The sequence below is a fragment of the Mauremys mutica genome, chromosome 7 (genome assembly GCF_020497125.1).
Source record: "Mauremys mutica isolate MM-2020 ecotype Southern chromosome 7, ASM2049712v1, whole genome shotgun sequence".
In the NCBI taxonomy this organism is placed as follows: Eukaryota; Metazoa; Chordata; order Testudines; family Geoemydidae; genus Mauremys; species Mauremys mutica.
The window spans coordinates 52,935,618-52,959,394 of record NC_059078.1 but is presented as its reverse complement, the minus strand read 5'-3'; the positions used below and the strand labels follow the sequence as shown (position 1 = coordinate 52,959,394).

The 23,777-nt window shown below is 51.5% G+C and overlaps 1 protein-coding gene across 5 annotated transcripts in view; it reads right to left on the bottom strand.

Moving 5' to 3' along the window:
- Window positions 1-3,465: 3,465 nt before the first annotated feature.
- IP6K1 (inositol hexakisphosphate kinase 1) overlaps window positions 3,466-23,777 on the bottom strand; it is a 36,924-nt gene continuing 16,612 nt past the window's right edge. For 2 of the 5 annotated variants that reach the window (XM_045023804.1, XM_045023805.1), the window contains 5 exons: window positions 18,326-18,669; window positions 12,989-13,199; window positions 12,130-12,314; window positions 11,400-11,575; window positions 3,466-9,778 (listed from right to left, as the gene is read on the bottom strand). In XM_045023804.1, the coding sequence (XP_044879739.1) occupies window positions 9,269-9,778; window positions 11,400-11,575; window positions 12,130-12,314; window positions 12,989-13,199; window positions 18,326-18,548 (1,305 nt within the window). In that variant the 5' untranslated portion in view covers window positions 18,549-18,669 and the 3' untranslated portion in view covers window positions 3,466-9,268. Of the gene's footprint in view, window positions 9,779-11,399; window positions 11,576-12,129; window positions 12,315-12,988; window positions 13,200-18,325; window positions 18,670-18,809; window positions 19,021-19,439; window positions 20,266-23,777 lie in introns of those variants that run through there. The other 3 variants (XM_045023806.1, XM_045023807.1, XM_045023809.1) reach the window with 3 other exon arrangements.

Here is a 23,777-nt window from a genome sequence, read left to right as displayed (position 1 = left end):
CAGAGAGGAGGTTTCAGGAGGGGGAGGAGCTACACAACCCCTGGGAGTGTGTGACCAGCGAGAAGGATTGTTGCAGTAATGGCGTCCCCCTGGGGACTGGACTGAGCGGTTTCAGGGGCAGAGGAGTCTGTGACTTGACCCTGGGAGAGAGTTGGTGACCTGGAGAAGGGCTGCAGTTCTTCCTGGAAAATGGTGGGGATCTGAGAGCATGCAGGCCAGAGAGTCCACAATAACTTGGGAACAGCAGGGAGATGTGTAACCATCTTCTTAAGAGGGACCTTGTAGAGCTGTGCAAGGAGGGGGGTTTCGCAGAGGGAAGGCCACCAAAGCACAGCTGGTTGCCCAGCTGGAGGAAGAAGATCGCTCAGAGGAGCTGATCCCTGTCCCTGAGGGAAGCAGCCCGGCAGATGAAGCGCTGGCACTGGTGTCTGGCCTGTCTGGGAGTTGTCGGACTGCTGCCGAGGTCATGCCTAGGCCCCTCCTACCTATGGCTAGGGGAGGAGCTAGAAGCCACCAGGCGAACCCCAGGGACACCATGACCCCCCCTTGGCCAGCAGGGGATCCTCATGACCAAGTTCCCTGCTGCGGTGAGTGAGGGGGGACCCAGGACTATATGCAACTTTGATAAATGTATCCTGTCCCAACTTAAGGAAGGGGTGGACATAGATGAATGCCCAATGGCCTCTGAGAAGGCCTACGAGCTGCACCGAGTTGATCCTGCAGACAGGCTCGGGTTTCTCACCCCCTTACTGGACCCCAAAGCCATAGGGATGTACAGCTGAATGTGGAGGCAGGGGACTATGAACTGTTCAAAAACGCCCTGTTACGCAAGGTTGAGATGACTCCCAAGGCGTAACGGAAAAAGTTCCAGAGTCAGCGTAAAACCCCTAAGGACACATATCTGGAACTGATCCTCTTAATTGAGGGATATATCCACAAGTGGGCAGATGGGGCCCAGACTAAGGAGGACATGGTTAAACTGATTGTACTGGAGCACCTTTATGAACACTGCCTATCTGACCTGAGGATACGGTTGATAGACAAAACCCCAGAGGACCTGCAGTGTGCAGGGAAGCTGGACGATGAGTTTGTGGACAGCAGGTCAGGGGGTGGAATGGAGGCGTCCTAAAAGAATAAGCCCACCTCAGTGCAGAGAGAGAGAGTCACACTGGGACCCTCCCCTCCAAGGGGGAATATGGAGACCCCCTTCTCCAGTGGAACAACCAGCACCATTACCAACCGACTGGCTCGAAGGGACCAACGGAACGTGAATTGTTATTATGCGCAGAGAGGCCACATATGGACCCAGTGCCCCAAGCAAATTGAACCCTCACAGTGTTAACTGGGTAGGGACCCAGCCAGAGGAGGGGCAGCGTTGCCAGGCAGGAGGGGCTGGCAACTTACCAACTGCTCAGGAGGGAGGAGTTTCCCAGCTCCTCTGGTAGACTTGATGCTCCGGACTCAAGGTTCTTAGTTTACAAGGTGGGTGCCTGAGGAGTCAGTGATTTATTCCGCTGGAGGCGGATGGGAGAAAGGTCAGTGGATGTAGAGGTGATGCTGGCCTGGCCCGAGGTGGTGGCCCCAGATCGGGTGGTGCCTGATACCTACCTGACTCTGACGGGCATGAGCGGAATCCCATTCAAGGTGCCCCTGGTGAGGGTACATCTGAAATAGGGGTAAAGGAGGGTCCCAAGGATGGGGGGTGCACCATCATTTGTCCACTGAGGTATTGATGGGGGGTGACATAGAGGATTGGCCAAGCAACCCTCAGAACGCCCTACTCATGACCCGTAGCCAGAGCCAGCGAGCCAGAGCTCCCTGACATTGGGGAGGGTACCGCACCAGAGGCGCAGGACTCTACCCTGTTGGGGAGGGAGTGCCCAGGGACAAGGCTCAGAGGGGCTGCAGCTTCATAGCCAACCAGCCTAGACTCAGTAAGCTGTCCTTATGGCACCTTAGAGACTAACAAATTTATTTGGGCATAAAGCTTTATTGGGCTAAAACCCACTTCATCAGATGTCTCCACCTGGTGGACAGTCAGATTGAGGCAAGATCGCAGGATGCTCCCCTTCCAAATCACAGGGAAAACTACTCAGGACCTGGAAAGAGAGGGCAGTGAGATGCTGGCTTTGGGGGTGATCCAGCCATCTTCCAGCCCTTGGGCTTCTCCTGTGGTGTTGGTCCCCAAAAAAAGATGGGTCAATCCACTTCTGTGTGGAATATCGGACGCTTAATGCCCATCACTGTGTCTGAGGCCTACCCCATGCTGAGGCCTGACGAGCTCCTAGACAAGCTGGAAGGAGCTCGCTACCTTACCATTATGGATCTTACAAAGGTCTACTGGCAAGTGTCACTGGATGCAGATGCCAGGCTGAAATCTGCCTTTATCACCCTTCTGGGGCCCTATGAGTTCCTGTTCCTGCCTTTTGGCCTCAAGGGGGCACCTGCTATCTTCCAGCACCTGGTGGATCAGCTAATGAGGGGGATGGAGAGTTTTGACATGGCGTACTTTGATGACATCTGTGTCTTCAGCCAGACCTAGGATGACCATGTGTCCTAGGTTAAACAAATGCTGAACCGACTCCAGGAGGCTAGATTAACTATAACAGATGGAGGGCCCTGCACCACAACTCTGCAGTCAGGTGTTACACTCAGCCCACCGGTAAAACAGGTTTGTTAGTCGACAGGAACATACTATATAACAGAACTTGTTAGTACAGAAATCAGTGACTTTAAGCCAAGTCCATCTTGGGGGAAGTGGAGTCCAGAGCCCCTGTGCCCCAAACCAGCCGAGACTGATTTGCTTCCAGCTGCATGGCCCCTGCCCTGCCTGTTGCTCCTCCTCCAGCCTTTGTCTAGCTTCCCGGGCCAAGCGTCACCTGATCGCATCCCCCTCCTGGGTCTCAGATTACCAAGGGCCGGCCATAGTATCCATATAGGCAGCTGGATCAGTCAAGGGCCCAGTGCACACCCCCTTATTTCCACCAACTAGACAGGCACACACAGCATCCATGAAAAACAGTAAGACTCACATAGGCTCACATACAACATAACAAGGGAAAATCCCCACTTCATCACATCTCTGCCCCCTTCAAGTCCGAACTGAGCTGGGTCATTTTGCCAGTGACCTGGGGAAGTCCCGGCCCCCCTCTCTGGACAAAGCATCAGCTATAACATTTGTACTCCCCTTACCGTGGAAAACCTCCATCTCATAATCCTGGAAGGACAGACTCCACCTGAGGAGCTCGGCATTGGCCCCTCTCATCTGGTGCAGCCACACATACACAGATTGGCATGTATGTTATACCCCCTTCCCCCACCAATTCAGCTGTGTCTTTTCTGATCATTCCCCATTTGTGGTAAGGAAGTGCCTGGTGGGCACTCCAGCAGCCTAGCTGATACCAGGAGTTCGGGAAATGTTTGGTGGGAGAAGACAACAGCACAGAGAGATTTGCACATCACTGCTAAATTTCTAACAGCTTTTATTTGTATATACATGACTTTAGAGACAGCAGGAGAGGTAACGTTGCAGCGTCTGGAGTACAGGTACTGGTACTTTTCATGCCCATAAGCTTGACTTGGCCCAATAAAGTGGGGCTGAAAGAGAATTCTAAAAATATGCAGGAAATGCTTGAAGACAATATGATGCTGCATACCTCCCAGACAAGCCAAATGGATGCAGGGCAGGAGAGGGTTAAAGCTCTCTGTTTCAGATGGCCCCTTCCCCTCCCCCAGTAACAAGTCCTCCTACACTTGCCACAGATCCCTCCACACCTGGACCTTTCAAGTACACAAGCATTTTGCTCCTGAGATAAACATGCAATAACAGTACAAATACAAACACCGAAGTCTGAACTTCTGGTTTGGGCGACTCTGTTTTGGGCAGAGTCTAGGAGTGGGAAACGAGATTGGGGCCCCATCATAAAAATGAGGAAGTCGCAGAACTGGAGTCTCAACAATCGCCCCTCCAGGAGGTCAGAATGTCACTGCTCTCCACTTTAACATGGAGGTTTGGCCTATAGAGCAAGCAGTACAACCAGGCTGATTGCATCACAACGGAGCAGTGCATGCTGGGGAGCTGCCACATCCACAGACTGCATCCTCCATGTTATCTTGAACATCAGCTTTATGTGATGAGTTAGGTGACATAGCTCTGGGTTGGGCAAACATCCTCGAGCAGCTACTGCTCCTCCATTGGCCCCGTAACACAACACACCCAAGAGAAGTAGGCATGCAAGCGGGCCCTGAGTCAGGGTTTGGTCCTCTGTGGGGACAGGGCTGTTTGGCACAAGCCTGAGGTCACACAGGCTAGGGTGCAGGAATGAGCAAGTTACAGCTGATGAGTTCTTCCTGCCCTTCTCCAGCTCTGGGGGAAACTGGCTCCCTGCAGCTTTTGCTCTAGCACAAGAGTTGAGAGAAGCCACTACACGTAAGGGGCCAAATTCACAGAAACTGCACAGAATGTGCTACCCACTTTGGAGCCAGGTGTTCTTTATGCAGATTTCAACATCTCCATAGGAAGGCTTCAAAGCCTTAGATCTGCTAATTCTTATACAGAGATTACACTTACCAGCCCAACTCAAATATCAAAGCTGCTAGCTAGGGAAACCGGTGTCCACTCCCACTGACAGCAAGAAGAGCCACCAATGACAAGATATGGGGCAGGAATAACCGCCAGGCCAGGAAAGGAGGACAACAGCTCAACATCTTCCCCAAGACAGCAGCAACCCATTCAAATCCCCATGGCTTTAGGCAACAAAACAAGCCCCTGCTGCCCTCCCAACCACAGAGTGTTTATCTGAAGAACAGTCTTGTTCTCTTTTGTCCATGTTTGTAAGACCAGGGACCTAGATACAGAGAAACCCTTGCACTGATAATAGACCTATACATGCTCTCAATGCTAGCAGATCATACTATTGCTAGAGATTGACTGGCTATGTATTCCAAAAGGCTGAAAGCAGGTCCATCTTTCTACATGAAGGCAACTACAGAGTGTGTATATTCTGCTACAGAAGTTCACGCTGCTGGGCGTGAAATGTTCGCAAATTCTGAAAGGAGGCAAACAGGTTATGCTGCTTGACAGGACTGAAGGACTATTTATCTGCACACACCTGAAGTGGATTTGACTGTGTATAATGCATGCAAAATAGTTTTTTTAGGAAAGGGCTGTCCAAAAAGCACCCCCATAACCTTGGACTCCAACACCAAGCAGCTGCATTTATGGCCAGGTCAGCCAGTCCTCTGCATTTAAACGTAAGGGTGCACTCACTTGGGAAACTCTTAGGTCAGGGTTACATTACATCAACTCACTCCTACCTCCTTGTGGTAACTACAACATTGCTTGCGAGGATAGAGGAGAAGAGTACCTTTTCTTTTGTTCTTCGAAGTCAAACCAATGAAATACTGAATCATTTGGCTTTGGGGAATGTCTGGGGAGCTCCGCAATGAAAAATACAGAACCCGTTTTTAAATAGGATCGGCTCTACGAGGATTCTGCTAACTGCATAATTATCTAATGTGAGGATTTGCCTAGACAGAGGTAGTAGCCAGGGGCTGGCACATTGCTCAAGAAGGGGCTATCTAGAGACTCCTGGTTCCTGGTCCCAGAAGGGGAAGGACACTTGCTACAGTGTTAACAGCAAATGCTCTGACCTTGGCCATGCTTGAGGCTATAGTTCCTAAGAGTAACTTTTTGTTTCACCCAAACTAGTAAAGTAACAATCTCTGCAAACCAGCAACAAAGCCCATCCACATAACAGAGAAGGAGCCGAGAACATCCTGTACGAGCCCTGGGCAGAAGCAGACCCCTGGGGGTACATTCCCTTCATTCCCTTCTCTGCAAGGCAGGGCAAGCTGCGAGGTTACCAGGAGCCAATGGATCTGCAAGTCTCACTTTTGGGACCTCACCTTGGAAACATCAAGGAGAGCTGCTTGCAGAGCCAGCATCCAACTCTATGCTGTATCTCCGAGAGCAAGAGGGCGATAAATCCAGCAACGGCTCCATGTTCATCCAGAGCAATTATCTAGAAGTCTTACAGCGAAGAGCAGCTGAGGAAACAACTTTCTTCATGTGTTGCTGACCTGGCCACCTCCCCCTTGAAGCCTTTCTATTGTCACTGCCCCATGTTGCTCTGGGTTCAAGGAAGTGCCAAGATGCAGGGGCTGCCCATGCAGCATGCCCACTGGGCTACCTTCGAGTTACTAACTCGCCCTGGATTGACAGCCAGATGTGAAAGTGCCTCACTTCCATCATGTATGGTCTGGGGGAATGTCCCACAGCTGGCAATGCCTATGCACCTCAATTCCAGCTATGCCTGTATTAAGGAGGCTGTGGCGAGGGTGACACGGAGTGTGTTGATGGTGCCTAGGAGGGATTAGCAGGAAAACAGCCATTCCATTTGTGCTCTAAGCCAGATAAGCAACTCGAGCCTCCAGAAGTCCAAGGCACTTGCATTCATCTCCTGCCCAGCCTGAGGCTCATCCGACGCCATGTCCTGCATGTCACTGCACTCCGATGGGATGGGAAGGGTTATTGCTACTGAGCAAGGCTGTGCATTGTGATCATGCTGTGTAGAAACGTAACACTGCAGCACTGGCAAAACTAAACCTTTCATTTCTTTTGGTTATTCATGAAGCACAAAGAATAAAAACCCCTCCAACAAGCAGAACAATTCCGTTGTCAAGGCTATTTACAAGTTCTGAACATTTTATTGGGATGGTCCAAAGGTACTTGGCAAGGGGAATCACACGGAGTCAAACAGGAAATGCACCATGCTGCTAGTGATCTGTGTATACACCTCTCACTATGACTGAGGAGACTGGTGTAGAGATAGGCGCTCCTGTACAGGCCAGCTACGTTGGTGTGACCCTGGAATCAGGATCTAATACAGGGCTGGTACTGGACCAAAGCCAACATACAAGCCTTGCCACACTCAGCATTAGGACTTCAGTGCAGGATCCAAGGGGAGAAACAAGAGAGCTGTGACACATATCCCCGCTTCCCTCAACAATACCCAGAATAGGGGACAATGAGAATGCTGAAAGACCAAGCAACTACATGTGGAGGAGTCCCCTTTCCGGTGTGAAATGCCCCTCCTTAGCGCTACCTGCCATAGCAGGGCCAGTGAGGAAGGCAGGCCACTAGACTAGGATCTGATTGGTCACAATGCCCAAGGACCTCAATGCATTTTTGCCCAGCTAACTTGGACTTCTTTGCTTCAACCACGGAAACAACTGCATTGCCTCCAGCAGCCCATCTTCGGCATCCCATTAGCAGCTGCTTGTGGAGGAAGAGCTCATGGACGCGGAGGGAGGAGTAACCTAACAAATGTAATAATGCCATGGCCAAGAGCCCAGCCCCCATCTGCAAGGCTTGAGGGGGGCATGGGCTTTAACCAAGCTCAGCAGAGCAGTCAAGAGACAGTCTTAAGCTTTAGCACAAATTTGAGCACTGTTCCCCTCTTCCCCTCCCCCGCCAACTAGCAGTAACAGGATTGAGACCCCACGGCCCCAAATCCTGCACTCTCTGCAGCAATCGCAGATGGCAATGCCCCTGCACATATGCTCCCCAGGCAAAGTGCAGAGTCAAAGGGCCTAGTGCATTTGCAATGCACAGGGCCAACCCCCCCCACCCCCAGATGACAGTTTGGGTTAGAAGAGCTAGTCTCAGGGCCATGGAAATGACACATCTAGGTGGATAATCCCTCTGACACAGAAAACCCTGAGCCACAGGCACCGTGTCCATTCTCAGCTTGGAGACTAGACAGCTGATGCTTTCACTTAGCTCTGAGAGGTCAGAGCACCTCTTTTCCCTGCTGTCACTCAAGTCCCCAGCACAGAAATCCACTTGTGGGAGTGGAGACTAGGGCCAGAGCATAGCCAAACCATGTTCAGCCAGACAGCTGTATCCAACCCTAACACAAGCCAGCAGATATCAGTTCCCTGAGAGTAGGCCAGGTAGGGGGTCACAGAGGCAGCTGTTTCCACCCACAGAAGAGGCACTTCTGTGAATGAGCAACTCCAGCATGGGGCTCAACAGACAACATGATGGGGACAGCCTGAAGCCTTCTGTCAGTTCAGCTAAGACTCTTCTTCCTCATTAACTCCACTAGGATCCTTCCAAGGTAGGGCTGAAACCCCGTCCCCTCAGCCACTTCCCTTTTTCCCATCCCAGGGAGTGTGACGGACTGTTTCAGAGTGTGAAATAGGTCAGCCCTGCCCCAGGAGGAGTCAAAGAAGACAAGTCTCATGCTGCAGTGCCTGGTCTGGATGTGGCTAGGAAGATACTCCCATCCCAGCTGCTGTGCCTATGCTATACAAACACTGAGGCTGGGACTAGCTTGATATACCCTAATGGAACAGCTAGGGTGTGAATTCACTTGCTGTTAACAATACTGCTGGCCAGTTAGCTGAACTCTCATTGGAACAATGCACCGAGGCAGGGTCAATCTCACAGGAACATTACGCTTATCCCTGGTGGAAGAGAAACTCTTTCAGGCCTGCCTGCCCTTCCAGCCCTGCACAAGTTTCTCTGCCAGCTGCAGGTGGTGGCGAGGGGTGGTAGCAAAGCCTTCCTGACTGACCCCACAGCAGCCTGTGGGGCAAGGTGATTTACCCATTGCAGCAGCTCTGCAATGGGTTTTGTTTGGTCATTTATTCCTGCCCATTTGGGATGATTTGTCACAATGCCCAAACTGGAGAAGATAAATTCGGTATCATAAACTAACTCCCCAATCAATCAATCAATCAATCAATCACAACCCTGGGGCAGGGCTAGCTGTACCAACAGCTGGTACCACAGGAAACAGCATGAGTGTGCTGCACCCATCAGCCCCATAGATACTTCTGGCTCATTTGAATGAATGCCCTTTCCAAATGACAGAAGAGGTTCAAACCAAAGACTCTGCTGGGACTTCTGGGGCGCAGAGGCAGTGCAACCTCCATCTCCACCCTGAAGGGCTGGCTTACTCCTCTCTTCCCTGTGGCCAGGTCCTCCTTCCAGAATGCATACACAATGAAGAGATTGATGCACAACAGCAGCGAGCCTGTCACCCAGTGGGGCCTCTGGGAGCCTCCTCCAGAAGGTAAGGCCAGTGCAGTCAAAACCACACGGGCAGCAGGACGGCAGAGATCTTAACACTCCTCACACAGATCTTCCAGCCCAGGGGACAGTTATAAACAAGGGAATGAGCGAACCATTGAATACCAAAGTTGTTTGCTTCTTCCTGCTCCCGCCACTAGGGTAGGAATGAACGGGCACAGCCCAGGCCTACTGGTTCTCCTCCCGCATCTGTTCCATTATGTTGATGAGGCTTTCCAGCCCAAATACATAGCCCATGTCGGGTCCATCATGCACAGTGGGGTCATCCCGAAACCCTTTGAATGTGCTGTGTGCAAAGTCAATCATGCGCACATCCACCTTGGGCAGGGCAGAAGGGCTGGGCTCTGTGCTGGTGTCATCCTGCAGGCTCTCTGGGAGAGAGGTGTCCACCCGCTTTAGGCGCATCTCTGCCCTGCGCTCCATGAACATGCCTGCCCTATTGTCCTTCCCGTCATAAATGATGAGGAGGGAGCTGGAGTAGAAGCGGTAGGATGCCTGCCTCTCTAGCACAGCCTTCAGGCTCCGGAGTTTGGCGAGTATAGGCTCAAAGAGGTCCTTGCGCAGCTCTAGGCCATTGTGGAGGTACTGGTAGAGGGCACTGCGGAACCCCTCAATGGAGAGACCACGGCCGTAGTACTTATTTCTGCATAAGTAATGTCCCGTGTCCAGCTGATAGACCTAGAACACCAGAGCTCAAGTTAGCTGGGTAGCACGAGTGACATACAGTTACAGTGAAAGACTGGACTGCCCTGTGCCGTGACACTGAGGGGACATCCTGACACTCAACAGCAGGCAGGTCTGTCTAAAACCTTTGTGGTGCTCCTGGAAACCTTACAGGCAAAGTGGGACATTCCCTTCTCACACTGCCTGGGATACTGAAGGCTGCCCAGGCCGGGTTTCCAGGAGCAGAGAGCAGCACATCCGTTAGCACAGCAAAGTGTGTCCAAAGTAGGGGGGTGGGGAGAAACTTCACACATGACCACATAGAATGGAGGGATTGCTAAGAGAGGTCTGCCCCTCAGCATGGCATATGACTAACCCGTGGCACACGACTAACCTGTGGCACTCACTGCTGTAGAACCAGATTCCAGAAAAGGACCAGGTCCTCCACTGTAAGCAGCATCTCCCCATCACACTAGCCAGAGGAGGAATACAAGGACACTCAATCCTTATGCTTCAGGGCATACCCAGAAGGGAAGAAAGGAACTCCCCTCTCCCCTAAGTATAGGAAGCCACAAGTGGTCTGTGACTGTATGAGAGATGCTACTGAGACAAGACCCCAGGCACCACTGACCTGGCTGGAATAGGCATCAATTGCTAGGCTCTTCACTAGAGTCATAGACTTTAAGGTCAGAAAGGACCATTATGATCATCTAGTCTGACCTCCTGCACAACGCAAGCCAAAGAATCTCACCCACCAACTCCTGTAATAAACCCCTAACCTATGTCTGAGCTACTGAAGTCCTCAAATCATGGTTTAAAGACTTCAAGGTGCAGAGAATCCTCCAGCAGGTGACCCGTGTCCCACTCTGCAGAGGAAGGCAAAAAAACCTCCAGGGCCTCTGCCAATCTGCCCTGGAGGAAAATTCCTTCCCAACCCCAAATTTGGCAATCAGCTAAAACCTAAGCATGTGGGCAAGACTCACCAGTCATCACCCAGGAAAGAATTATCTGTAGTAACTCAGATCCCATCCCAGCTAACATCCCATCACAGACCATTGGGTATATTTACCGCTAATAGTCAAAGATCTAATTTTGGCAATTAATTGGCTATCCCATCATACCACCCCCTCCTTAAACTTATCAAGCTTAGTCTTGAAGCCAGATATCTTTTGCCCTCACTGCTCCCCTTGGAAGGCTGTTCCAGAACTTCACTCCTCTGATGGTTAGAAACCTTTGTCTAATTTCAGGTCTAAATTTCCTGATGGCCAGTTTATCTCCATTTGTTCTTGTGTCCACATTGTTACTGAGCTTGTTAATTAGGCTTGCTGGATTTTAGCACTTCTCTATGACACTCAGTACATTTGGTTACTGTGCAAAGCAGGCCATGGCCCATTCCACTCCATGAGAAGTTACAGACTCCTTCATTCCAGTGGAATGGAGAGGAAAGTGATGTGCAACAGCATGCGCTCTTTGGAACACATGACTAGTAGCAGGCTGTCAAGGGGCTGGGAAGGAAGAAGTGTCACAGGAACACTGCCCAGCGGAGAGCACTATCCTGCTGTGCTTTCCCCAGGTGGCTGGGGATGTTCGAGGAGGGGTGGGGAAGATGCCCCAGACAATCCCAGGGATACTGTACCTGCATTCCACAAACTCTCACACCCAGCGTGGCTGAGGTACTCTGTTCACACTTCTTCATCTGCCGCGCAGCCTTCTCTTCAGAAGCATCATCTCCATGCTGCCTGGTCCCCATCTTCAGGTCAAGCACACAGGGAAATCGGAAATGGTGCACCACATTCTCCAGCAAAAGGAACTCTAAGAAACATGTCAAGGAGATTTAATCTCTCAGAGCTGCCAACCACCAGGAACCAAGTGAGTTCTCTGGGGACTCCTGGATCTGTAACGCATGCTGAGGAGTGGGCACGAGGGGACAAAAAGGAGTCAGCGACAAAGCAGCCAAGAAGAGGGGAATATGACGAGCCCAGTAGGGAGAAAAGGAAAGAGCCCACAAGGCAGTAGTACTGGGCAGGAAAATATGAGCCCAGTCTCTGTCAGAGGGACCAGAAAGGGAAACATGACTTGGTGATACAGATGGCACCTAGCCAGCAGGCACTGCCAGTGTCCTTGGAAGAAACCTGACACTCCTCCCAGGTGCCTGGATAGACACTGCTGCAGGGACAGATGGAAGGAAAAGAGGCCCCAGACTTTGGCCCAGCTGGTTCTGCTTGTGTTGATGGTAAAAGGAACGTGTGCTCTGAGCATGAGCCAAGGGTAAGGTGCCGGCCACTCCTTGCAGAGGTGGGAAGCCTTTGCTGGCACCATTCTGGAAGACGCAGCCAGCTGCCCTGACTCTGCTTTCTGGAGGATACTGTAGAGCTTTCGGTCCTTGGACTCCGATCGCATGCGGCTCAGCTGCTGCTTATGGCAGCGCAGACTCCATGGGTTGTAGCTGATCTTTTCTGAGCTCAGGCTGGTGTTCCCATCCAGCATCTGAAACGGAACATCGGAATGGATGTGCAGCTCCACCTTAGGGCTCTTTGTCTCTTGGATGCTGCTGGCACAAAGAAAAGAACACATGCATGCTACGGAGTCCTTCGCTAGACAGCTAACCTGTCACAGACAGGAGTTAGACTACAGCACTGGAACCCAATACCAAGGGATTATCTTCCCCATCCCCTCTCCTGTTATACACCCTGACCTCCAACCCAGCAATGCCAGTCTCTGGTCTCAGTGAAAGCCGGCAATTCTTCCTGGGCGAGCCTGCAGCAGAGCCTCCATGCTGGGGGGCCCTATCTGCACAGAGCAGAAGCAGAATCGGTAGAGGGCACACCCTTCTGAAAGGGGAACCTTCCCTTAGACCACCCCAGCGTGCAAAGGCAGAGAGCTTGCCCCAGGGACCTTCAAGAATGTACCACAGAGGCAGCTAGTCTCCAGGGGCCTCATAGCTCCAGCCTGAGCATACTTCAAAGAAGGAGGGACCAGGCCAGTCTCTGGGACAAGATGCTGCCTAGAAGTGGGCAGTGTGTGACAGCTAGGTGTGCACACTGAGAAGTGAGCCAGGAACCACACACCAGCAAGCTCTGCACTACATCACTGCCTGGGGCCAATCAGTGTACGACATGGGGAGTGCAAGGGAGAGCTATTCTGCCAGGAAGCCCCAGAGCTGACCAAGGGATGAGGAAGTGGTGTGCTTGCAGACTGCACTGTTCCCAGCCCCAGTCCTTTTACCTCTCAGGGTTGTCACCGGCCAGGCCGAGTCTCTCCTCCTTGTGCTCACCGACACTGCTGGATCTGTGAAGGCTCCTGCGGGAGTGCTTGCGCCGAGGCTGGTCCCTCTCTGGCATGTCATCCTGCTCCAAAACCTCGCTCTCCACATAGGGATATGCTACCAGGTTAATGTAGCCATCACTGTCTCCCTCAAAGCAGACGGACACCACACCTGACAAAGAGAGGAAGCTTATCTCAATCCAAGCAGTCCCCTCAAGGGGTAGCCGCACATGTCAGTGACTGGCAATGCAAGAGCTGTCAGCAGGGAAGAGAAAGCAGACAGTACCAGTACAAACCTAGAACTGCGGAACAGTTCTGCAGGAAGGGATCTGAGATGCTGCAACCTGCATGAGACTCTTGCAAAGGGAGTATTCCTCAGACAAACTACCCCACCCAGCCACTAGCCCCGCAGAGGAGGACACGGCAACGGCAGCTGAACGCCCGCAAGGAGGGCAGCATCAACAGTCATCATAGATCATAGAATATCAGGGTTGGAAGGGACCTCAGGAGGTCATCTAGTCCAATCCCCTGCTCAAAGCAAGAAAACCCAAACTAAATCATCCCAGCCAGGGCTTTGTCAAGCCAGGCCTTAAAAACCTCTTAAGGCATTGGCCTGGGACCCAGGTGAGCTGGGTTCAAATGCGGGCCCTGACACAGACTTTCAACGTGATGCTGGGTAAGTCATTTAGACCAAAATGTTTGGAGGTGGCCTTGGTTTCTCTGGGCCTCAGGCCCTCTGTACAGAGGGTAACAGCTCCTCACCTTTCCCAGGTGTTGGCAGGGTACAGCTGGAAGTGGCTGGGAGGCATTAAGATCCTGCAGTGAGAGGGAGGGCATAGATACAAGAACTACCTGCCTTGTGAGCTGCTGGGGCCACCCTCACCAGTATGGGGCTCACTGAGTCAACCCTTGGAGACTCATAAGGGTTGCCCAGGAGTCGAATTGGCTAGTTTGGCTGCTGGCCATGGGGCCTCCGAAGCCTATTCTGGCACCCTGTGCCAGTTTTGGTGGATTAGGGCAGAGGAGCTTTCTAAGGTTTGTGGGGAGAGGAGCCACTGGGCTATACCTGGTCACACCAAGCCAATTACTGAGCCGGCATTCCTGGAGATGCCATCTTACTGTGGGTCATGGCACTCCTGCGCCTGAGGCAGCCTCCATGCACAGGCCACCACAGTCCCCTGCCACCAAGCTCCAGGGGTGCTTTGGGGGTGTTAATAATGGGGCAGGCCGCAGCTAGAGCTGGGGTTGATGCAACAACTGTCCACAGCAATTGGCAAGGGTGTCTCCTTAAGAGCCATTGTGCACATAAGTTCTCCCTGGTGGTGCTGTGGCTTGAGCAGTCAAGCTCCCAGTGCCCACTGGGGCATTGGACTCCAAGCCCCCTGTCATAAACAGATAGTTAAGGGTTAATGTCTCTTTTACCTGTAAAGGGTTAACAAGCTCAGTGAACCTGACGGACACCTGACCAGAGGGCCAATCAGAGGACAAGATACTTTCAAACCTCGGTGGAGGGAAGCCTTTGTTTGGGTTCTTTGTTTTGGGGGGTGTTCTCTCTTGGGATTAAGAGAGGCCAGACGTACATCCAGGCTCTCCAAGCTTCCTGAAATATTCTCTTCTATTCAATATAGTGAGTATTAGAAAAGGCGGATTAGTCTTTTGATTGATTTCTGTATTGGCAAATGTGTGTTTGCTGGAACAATATTTTACCTCTTTGCTGTACTTGTTCTCCTCCTTGTACTTATGCTAGAGTCCCTCTAGTTTTTATAAGCTGTATACTCTGTAAGCATTTCCATCCTGATTTTACAGAGATAGTTTTTTACTTTTTCTTTCTTTAATTAAAAGCTTTTCTTTTTAAGAACCTGTTTGATTTTTCCCTTGTTTGAGACCCCCGGGGATTAGTCTGACTCACCAGGGATAGGTGGGGGGGGGGGAAGAGAGGAGGGGGGGAAGGTGAATCCCTCTTTGTTTTAGATTCAAGGAGTTTGAATCAAACAAGTTTTCCCTGACGACCAAGGGAGGGAAAGTCTGGGAGGGAGAATGGTTTATTTCCCTTTGTGTTAAGATCCCAGGAGTTTGGGTCTGGGTTCCCCCCGGGAAAGGTTTGGGGGAACAGAGAGAGTGTGCCAAAACACTATATTTTTGGCTGGTGGCAGTGTTACCAGATCTAAGCTAGGATTTAAGCTTAGAAGGATCCATGCAGGTCCCCATCTTTTGGACACTAAAGTTCAAAGTGGGGAACAAACCTATGACACCCCCATACTCAGGAATTAGAAAGTCAGGAGCTGCTCACTTCGGCACGTCTACCTGGGCAGTGACTGTGTGGCAAGCTGGGGTGTAAATCTAGAGCGCTCCAGTGTGCTGCACACTAACTGTCTGGGTGAACCTGCTGCTGTGCATTAAAAGGGCACTCTAATGTAATGCTGCTTCAGCCGGCTCTACAGCAAAGTGCACGAGGCAGCTGTTAGCACTGTGACGGCTGGCCTCACGCAGCCACTTGGCGCCGTGGCAGGCTGGAGTATGGCAGAGTTACAACCCAGCTTGCTGCACAGTATCACTTGCATGGAAATGCCCCTAGTCTCCCCACATGTCCCAGAGTGTGTGTTAGTGCAACACGGAGAAAACCATTAAACTTATAGACTCTGGAAATACCCAGTTAAGAACTGCCCCTCTCCCAATAGTAACTCCACCCTGCAGGGATGGCAACAGGAAGTGGGAATGCCACTGTACAGCTCCAACTCAGGGCTCCTCTTCAGACTGCCAAGCGGCACCCTGGCTGGGGCCTGTATAGAAGCCCTCACAGGGCAGTAATCGCTGCTGGCTAGGAGAGTTTGCACTCACACCTTGAGCCGTCTCTCCTTGTTTCCAGAGCTGGGTGAAATTTTCCAAAATTTGATTAAAAGGGGGGAAAATGGAGACGTTTTTGGATTGCTGTTTGCATTTGTCAACTCTGCCTCGTTACCAAGTGCACAATCACAGAGAAGCCAGCCCAGTGTCCAGCATGTTAGATGAAGATTTCCTCATGGAGGCACGACTGTGAGAAGCAGCACCTGAGCTGGGTATGCCCCACGTTTGTAAGTCTGCCTAATTCCCCTTAGCACACTAACACTCTCTGGGGGTACCTGGGCAGAGTAAGGCAGCAACTCCCAGCTTTTAAGCATGCCAGCTTGGGGTTCTGGACTCCCACCCCCGAGGGGCATGAGGAGCAGGCAGCCTGTTGTGCAGCAGTCAATTGATGGAGTTACGGTAATAAGTGCGCAGGCAGGAAGGGGACAAGAGAAACCAAAGTCTACACGTGCCATGCAGAGCACGTGTGTCCCAAAGAGCCTGGGCCAGGCAGAGTGGAGGTGGAAGGAGGAGAAAGGGGCAGTGAGGGAAACTAGGAGTTTTAGCTGGCAGGAGTCCTGCCCCTTTGATTGAGGGAGTAGCTTTGAGTGAGCTGTACTGACATGTGCCAATGGGGATGCTTTTCCTGCTGTAAACCTCCCTTCCCCACAGGTCTCGACTCAAGCTTCCACCTGAGGCTGGAAGAGGTGACCTGTAGTAACCTACCTCTAGGCGTGGAAGGAGCTGGTTTTGATGTTTCCCCTACACACACAAACCAATGAAAATATATTGCCATCCACAGTCGTAGACATTTACAGCTCAGCAACGTAAGAAACAGCTGCTTGAGAGCTTTGCATTTGATGTAAGGCTATTTCGTTTGGATAGGCTGACATCCGATGTTGACAGTGCGTTTTCGAATCGTTATAAAGCGTTAATCTTTTGAACTTCAATGTCTACTGTCACTAAATAACGTGACTCCCCCATAATTTCCCGCAAATGGGAAAATTTAAACTGATTACAAATTTAAAAAATGCTTAAAAATAAACATCCTCCTCCACTGACATTACATACATGCAAATCTAACTCTGCCAAGCCTATCCACAGGGAAGGGCAATTCCTCATGTCCCACGGGAGATGGAAGACTTTAAACCAGAGCTAGTTTTAGTTTTTGGTCACTTTGAAAGATTATTGTTGCTCCCGGTCAGTCTGGTGACTCCTAGAAGAGACTATTTGCATTTGGAGGGATAGTAAACTCACTGACACATCTGTGAATAGTTTTTCAGTGACAAATGTGGCACATACAGGAGGGGTAAAGATTTCACCAACTCTTTGGGATGACCAGCTAGACATCCATCAAGCTTTAACATACTATCACGAATCACACACCAGCATACTCTGAACCTGGAGTGCACAGTGAATCTGTAAAACAGACCTAGTCCCTCACATCCAGACTAAGTGTTAGAGTGGTAATGCTGAGGAGCTGAGAAAGGCCAAGAGGAAACGGTCCTTCCTCAAGGGAGTGATCTAACCGCCTTACTCTGGCATAGACACAGCTCAGCCCACCCAAGACAGAGTCGCTTCATGTCTACAGGAAGGCAGGGTACCTGCAAAGCAGGCCAGGCCTGAGGGGGTGACAGCTCAACATGCTTTGCTGCCACCAAATGCCCCCATTCCCCTGAATATCCACAAGCAGCAAGTGGGTCAGGAAAACCAGGAATGCACATTTTTAGCACCAGCTTCAGAACATTTGCCTTGGCAGTTTGCTCATATCATTTTCCACACAATGTCTGTTCCCATAGATGCACCCCATAAGAACCTGAGTACTGAAAAGAGCTGATACAGTCAAGCCCACAAAGCAAAGGCAACCACGTTACTGTTCTATTTGCACTCAATGCTGCGTGCCATGGGGAGCAATGCTGCGTGCCACGGGGAGCAATGTTGAGCAGTGTGGGGAACTTAGGGGAAACTCAGAGGAAGCAGCACTTTCAGTTCTTCTTTTGTCAGCCATTTGGAAGCAGGGTCTTCACCCTGGTGATAGCTCCATATTCATTTCTCCCCAACGAAAGCCAGAACCCAGCACACTCAGCACGCAGCTGCATAAAGAGGCACCCATTGCCTCCATTTAACAACTTTCTTGTTTAATGTGAAGAGTGGGAGGACGAGCCTGCTGAAACAACCTGAGCAGGGTTCAAAACAGGACTTTGCCAGCTGATCCACATATGCTGAACATGGCTCAGTCAGGAGCTAATTCAGAACTCTTGTCAGACTGAGGCATGGCACTGAAATCATCCCTTGATCATCAGCCACACGCGCAGCCCTGTACACACACTCTGAGAACACCTCTACCCACCACACAGTTCACATCAAATCACTGGAGAGCAGCAGTAGCGAAGGAAATGACAAACAGAACCTGCCCCCAGCTCCAGGAGCCCCACAGAGTGGGAAACTACATTGTGCAGCAGCACTAGGGCTCACCTTTGTACTCAGGCGTGAACTCCTTCATTTCCGGGGGCAGGGACTCGTAGAAGCGCTGTTCTCGGGAAATGAGGGGCTTGCAAACAGTGTGGTCATCGTAGCGCATCATGCTGCTGTGGCCGCCCACCTGGTGAATGAAAGGCTCCAACAGGACCCCTCGCTCTCCGGCTCGACTGGCATTTTTGCCATACTTGCCCACTTCCATGGTTTGACAAACACACATTGCGTTCGGCACCAGTTGCACGCTCGGGGCATGGGAAGAGCCGCATGGGCTGGGAGGGGGCAGCTTCACGAGGGGCAGACAGCCACGGCTGAGAAATCCCAGGAATTAGTCTTGTTCCAATCTGAAAAACAATGGAGAATCCTATGAGAAAAGAGCTGTTCTCACTCACCTCACTGTCTTGCCTGTCTTTCTAGTAACTTTTACCACACTACTTCCTTACTAGAAAACTTGTTGGACTCTAAGGAGATCTGTCAACCATACCTGTAGCCCTGCCCGCATGGACAGGGATGCACACACTTGCTACTATTGGTGTTTGGATCCAAATGTCCAGCTCCCCACCCCACCTCCACGTCCGGCAGGCGCTCCACCTCTTTAGGGCTAAGCAGGACTTTCCCACAGACATTTGTCAAGTGATGGCTGGAAGAAATCTAGTATTTTGATTCCACTTAGAAAGTTATTTCCATGTGCTAATGGATCTTGCCATTAATAAAGTGATGTCACAATTGCAGCATATGTTATAAAAGAGACACACACCCCTCACCAACCCGCTCCCCCCTCCCACCGTATCTAGCACTAGGAGCAGCACAAATACACTGAAAAGTCCTACAGGAATCCAAATCCTGCTATTTCTGCCACCACATTTCTAGGACCCAACTTTATCTTTGATAAACTGCCACCATCCTAATTAGTCTCCAGTGAGGACTGCTGTAACCTCCTGCCCCTGCCCTCCCGATGGAACACACCGCCATCCAAAGCACAACCTCTGGCCCTATCCTCCTGCCCCGATCCCTGCCTACATCACTCCCCATCCACTCTCTCCACTGGCTCCTCCAGCTCCACTAACCTTGGCTTCAGCTTCAAGCACAGCCCCTCCCATTCACCCTGCCTCACCTGACCAGGTGGCCAATGCTGAGCTGTTTGTGTGCCCTGCTCCCCAGCCTCTCAGCTTTCTCTGTTCCCATGGACACCATCATTCTCTCAGTCACTCAGGCCTGTAACCTCTCTGATTCGGCCTTCCCTCTTGACCCACAAATTCAGGCCATGTCCAAGCCCTGCTGTGTAAGAAAAAGCAGCATCTCTGAAACTGGCCTTTCCTCTTCACCAACAGAACTAAACTCTCATTCCAGCCCTTGACGTGTCACACCATAGCCACTGCAGCCCCTCCTCACTGGCCCCCAACACCACACCTTGCTTGCCTCGGGTCCATTCTGAACGCAGCTGCTCAGGTTGCCTTGCTGGCTTGTCACTCTGACCACCTTAGTTTAAGTCCCCCAAATGCTCTGCTCACAACAAAATGGACGGTAGAGACAAGCCCATGGCCATTCCTAACTTAGCGTTGCCATACCTCAGTGATCTAGTAACTGACAGCAACATTAACCCCCCTTGCCAGCATTCTCAACCTCTACCGCCCAGCTGTAAGAGTCTCCCTTACATGCCTCCTGCGCACCCTCATGCTGCCCCTTATGCATGGCAGGATCTCCCCAGTAAAGCCCATCCTCCTTCAAATCCCACCTTAGTGGCTTGGTTCATGAACATTTAGTTTGAGTGCGCCTAGTGTCCATGTGGACCCTTCTGCCACATGCTCCATTGGCTGGAAGTTGAAGCTAGACAAATTCAGACCAGAAATAAGGTGTAAATTTATAATGGTGAGAGTAATTAACCACTGGAACAATCCCTGACAAATTACAATTCAGGATGGGCTGTTTTTCTAAAAGCTCTGCTGTGGGAATTATTATGGGGCAGCTCTCTGGCCTGTGCTATACAAGGGGTCACACTACATCAGGGGTGGGCAAACTATGGCCTGCAAGCTGTTTTAAGCTGGTCCACGAGCCCCCACTGGGGAGCCTGGTCAGGAGCTTCACTACGTGGCTTGGCCCTGCTCCGGCGCTTCAGCTGGGGTGCCAGGTCAGGGGCCACACCACGGCCCCACCCCGAGGGTGGGGGGGGGCACTCCATGCCTAGGAGCCGGAGAAGGGACATGCCACTGCTTCTGGGAGCCGCTTAAGATAAGCGCAGCTTGGAGCCTGCACCCCTGAGCCTCTCCCCATGCCCCAACCCCCTGCCCTAGCCCTGATGCCCATCCACTCTCCAAACCCCTCGATCCCAGGATGGAGCACGCTCCTGCACCCCAAGCCTCTCATCCCCAGTCCCACCCCAGAGCCCAAACCCCCAGGCGGAACCTGAATCCCTTCCCACACCCCTGCCCCAGCTCTGATCCCCCTCGGTCCCAGACCAGAGTACCCTCCTACACCCCAAACTCCTCATCTCCAGCCCCACCCCAGAGCCTGCACCCCCAGCCAGAGCCCTCACCCTCTCCCGCACCCCAACCCCAATTTTGTGAGCAAAAAGTTTGTCCACCCCTGCACTAGGTGATCACAGTGGTCACTCTTAGCCTTGGAATCTCTGAGATCAGAAGCTTTTTGCAGCAGGGACCTGCTCCTTTAATTTGTGAAGGGTCTAGCACGCCCATGGGTGCTGCAGAACTAAGGAAATCTCATGAAGAGATGCTGATGGGGCAGATTGGCTGGCCTGCCTGCCACTCTCTGTCTTCACTGCACAGTTAAGTTGGACTCTTTCCCAGGTCTTAGCCCAACCCCCCCTCTGTCTCTGCACAAGACCCTTGGAGCTGGGTTTGGAGGTACTTTATACCCGGGCTAGCAGGCCCAGCAAGTGGGTCAGGTTAGAACCTGGGCTTCAATTCAACTCAGGCTGGAACCGTCCCCTTTGTGGTGAGAATGCAGGCAAAAAAAACAAGCCAACCAACCAACCACCTCATTTACATGCTGATAGCCCTCCAATACTTTTCCCACAACTTCCCCCAAAGGACAGACAAGTTCTCCTGCAAATGACACAACTGACTCGGAAAGAATCCCAGAGTGTCTCAGTACAAAGAACTATGGGATATGGCCCCGGAGACACTTAGGTAAGCGCAGACACAGTGAGGGCACAGTAAAGTGGGTAGGTCTTTGCTGTAGGGATGCTCCAACCTGAACGAGGCTAAGCAGGGTGCTCAGACTCAGGTGTCAATCACTGTGGAGTGCAGACAGCCTCTGTGGTGTTTCTTGGAAGTGAGTCAGGGGTTTGACCCACATAAGAAAGGGGAGTAGAATTTTCTAATGTTTCCATCCCCTGCCTTTTCACAAAGAGGAGACCGGCAGAGGGACAAGATGGTGCTGTGCACAGGAGGTCAGCCACAAATTAGAGCAGAACGAGGCAGGAGTCATTTGGGGGCCTTTTCATAAAGTCTCAATGGTGCCTGGAGAAGTTTATATTCCCAGCACTCTGCAGTGTGAGGTCAGCACCTCTGTACCAGACCAAGCAAGGGGCGCTGGAACTAAGGTGTGGCAGCAGCATCCGACTTGACATAATAGCACCCAAATGCCTGGCTATCATCATATACAGGGCTTAGCAGCTTTCAGCACCCCCACTATACAAACGGTTTCATCGCCCCTCCAAGGTAGGACTTCGATTCTGTCACAGTTCTGATGTGGGTTTCTTGTAATCAAGTCACAGACTGCAGTTCTTCCTCAGGAGACTGGATGGAGCACCTTAGCCTCCAGCTTGCTTTCCTACAGCACAGGTGTGTGAAGAGGGAAAGATGTTCCCTGAAGAAGGGCCAGCCAGGACATAATCAACCTTTTCAATAACAGATGTGATTTTCTCAGCACTGCCGGCTCTCGCAATCTGATTGGGACTATCATACCATTTGAAGTTTTAGTGACCCAGCTCTGGGGTTCATGTGATTCCAGAGGAATCTCAGCTGGAGGAGAAAAGGTTTACAAGTGTGCCAAGGATAGCTGAGGGGCTCAGATGCAAACAAAGCCCCCAGCATATCTGTAAAATCCTGGTTTTTTAACCTAGCCTCATAATTCTGAGATGCCTGACCCAAGTTTTGGACACATGGGTGTGGTGATACGGTTTTCCTACAAATTTAACATACCAAATCTCCTCTCCTTATTTGTGAGTAATGGGGAAAGGCTGCCAAGCCCTGCTCCATGACCTGTAGAGTGCAATGGCATGTCCCTGTTTCCAAATGGGTACAGCACCAAGTTCTGCTTCTAGGTCAGATGGGTCAGAGACATGTCAGATGCCTGAGGTGGGCATGAGAGTCTAACTTATGTCAAGGAGGCCAAGAATCAACACTGATACTTTGAAGCAGATCCTTTAGCCCAGTCTATTCGCTCAATGCCCCTTGGGTCGTGCAAAGAGAGCAGAAGCCGCCTGGTGGAGGAAGTTTCCAGTGGGTGTAGAGCCAGAGTATTCAGCGCTTATGCTTTCCTACCCTTTGCCCCAGTGTAGCACTGTGTTAGGGTGGGGACAGGACAAAGGCATATTGAGAGTGAGAGGGGCTGTGTCTGGTGCCCTCCAGCTATCCTGAACTGGCAAGTGATCTCTTGGGACCACAGACAGCTAGCACATGAGCCTGGGCCAGGGCAGAGAATCAGGAAGCTTGTAATGGATGGCTGATTTTCCCCCTCTTCTTGGCTGTCTGGGGGGCTGCATGCAGGAGGCTCCCCAGTCTTCGGCGCAGTTAGTTAAACTCCTCTCCCACTTGCTGAGGTTCCCACAGCCCAGCAGGGAGGTAACAATGAACAACCATAGGTACACTTTCATTGCTCCTGTAATGCAGCAGGAAGCCAGCAGGGGAGCTACTAAACAGCTACAGCAGGGGAAAGGACAACAGCTGCTCACAGTATTCTGGTTCAGAGCAAAGCTGCTCGAGGCAGGGATTGTAACTTGTGCTGCGGAGGGAGGCAGTGCCCGCCACAGTGACTGGAAGCTGATCCAAACCCTTCACTGTAAACATCATAGGGTGCAGCCCTGCACAGAAATGAGGTTCTTCCTCAAGTGGCCACAAGATGTCTCTGTTGCTGCACATATTTGAAAGGATCCAACATATCTCTAGGATGGGGATATAACTGCTCTGTTCTTCTAATCCAGGGCTTCTCAGACTTCATTGACCATGACCCCCTTCTGACAACAAAAATTACTACACAACCCCTGGAGTGGGGACCAATGCCTGAGTCCACCTGGGCTCTGCTACCCTAGGTGGAGGGCCCAAAGCCAAAGCCCGAGCCCCACTGCTCCCGGGGGCGGGGGGCAAAGCCCCAAGTAGAAGGCCTGTAACCTTATCCCCACCACACAGGGCTGAAGCCCTCCTGCTTTGGCCCTGGGTCATGGGGCTCAGGTTTCAGTTCCAGACCCCAGCAAGTCTAATACGAACCCTGG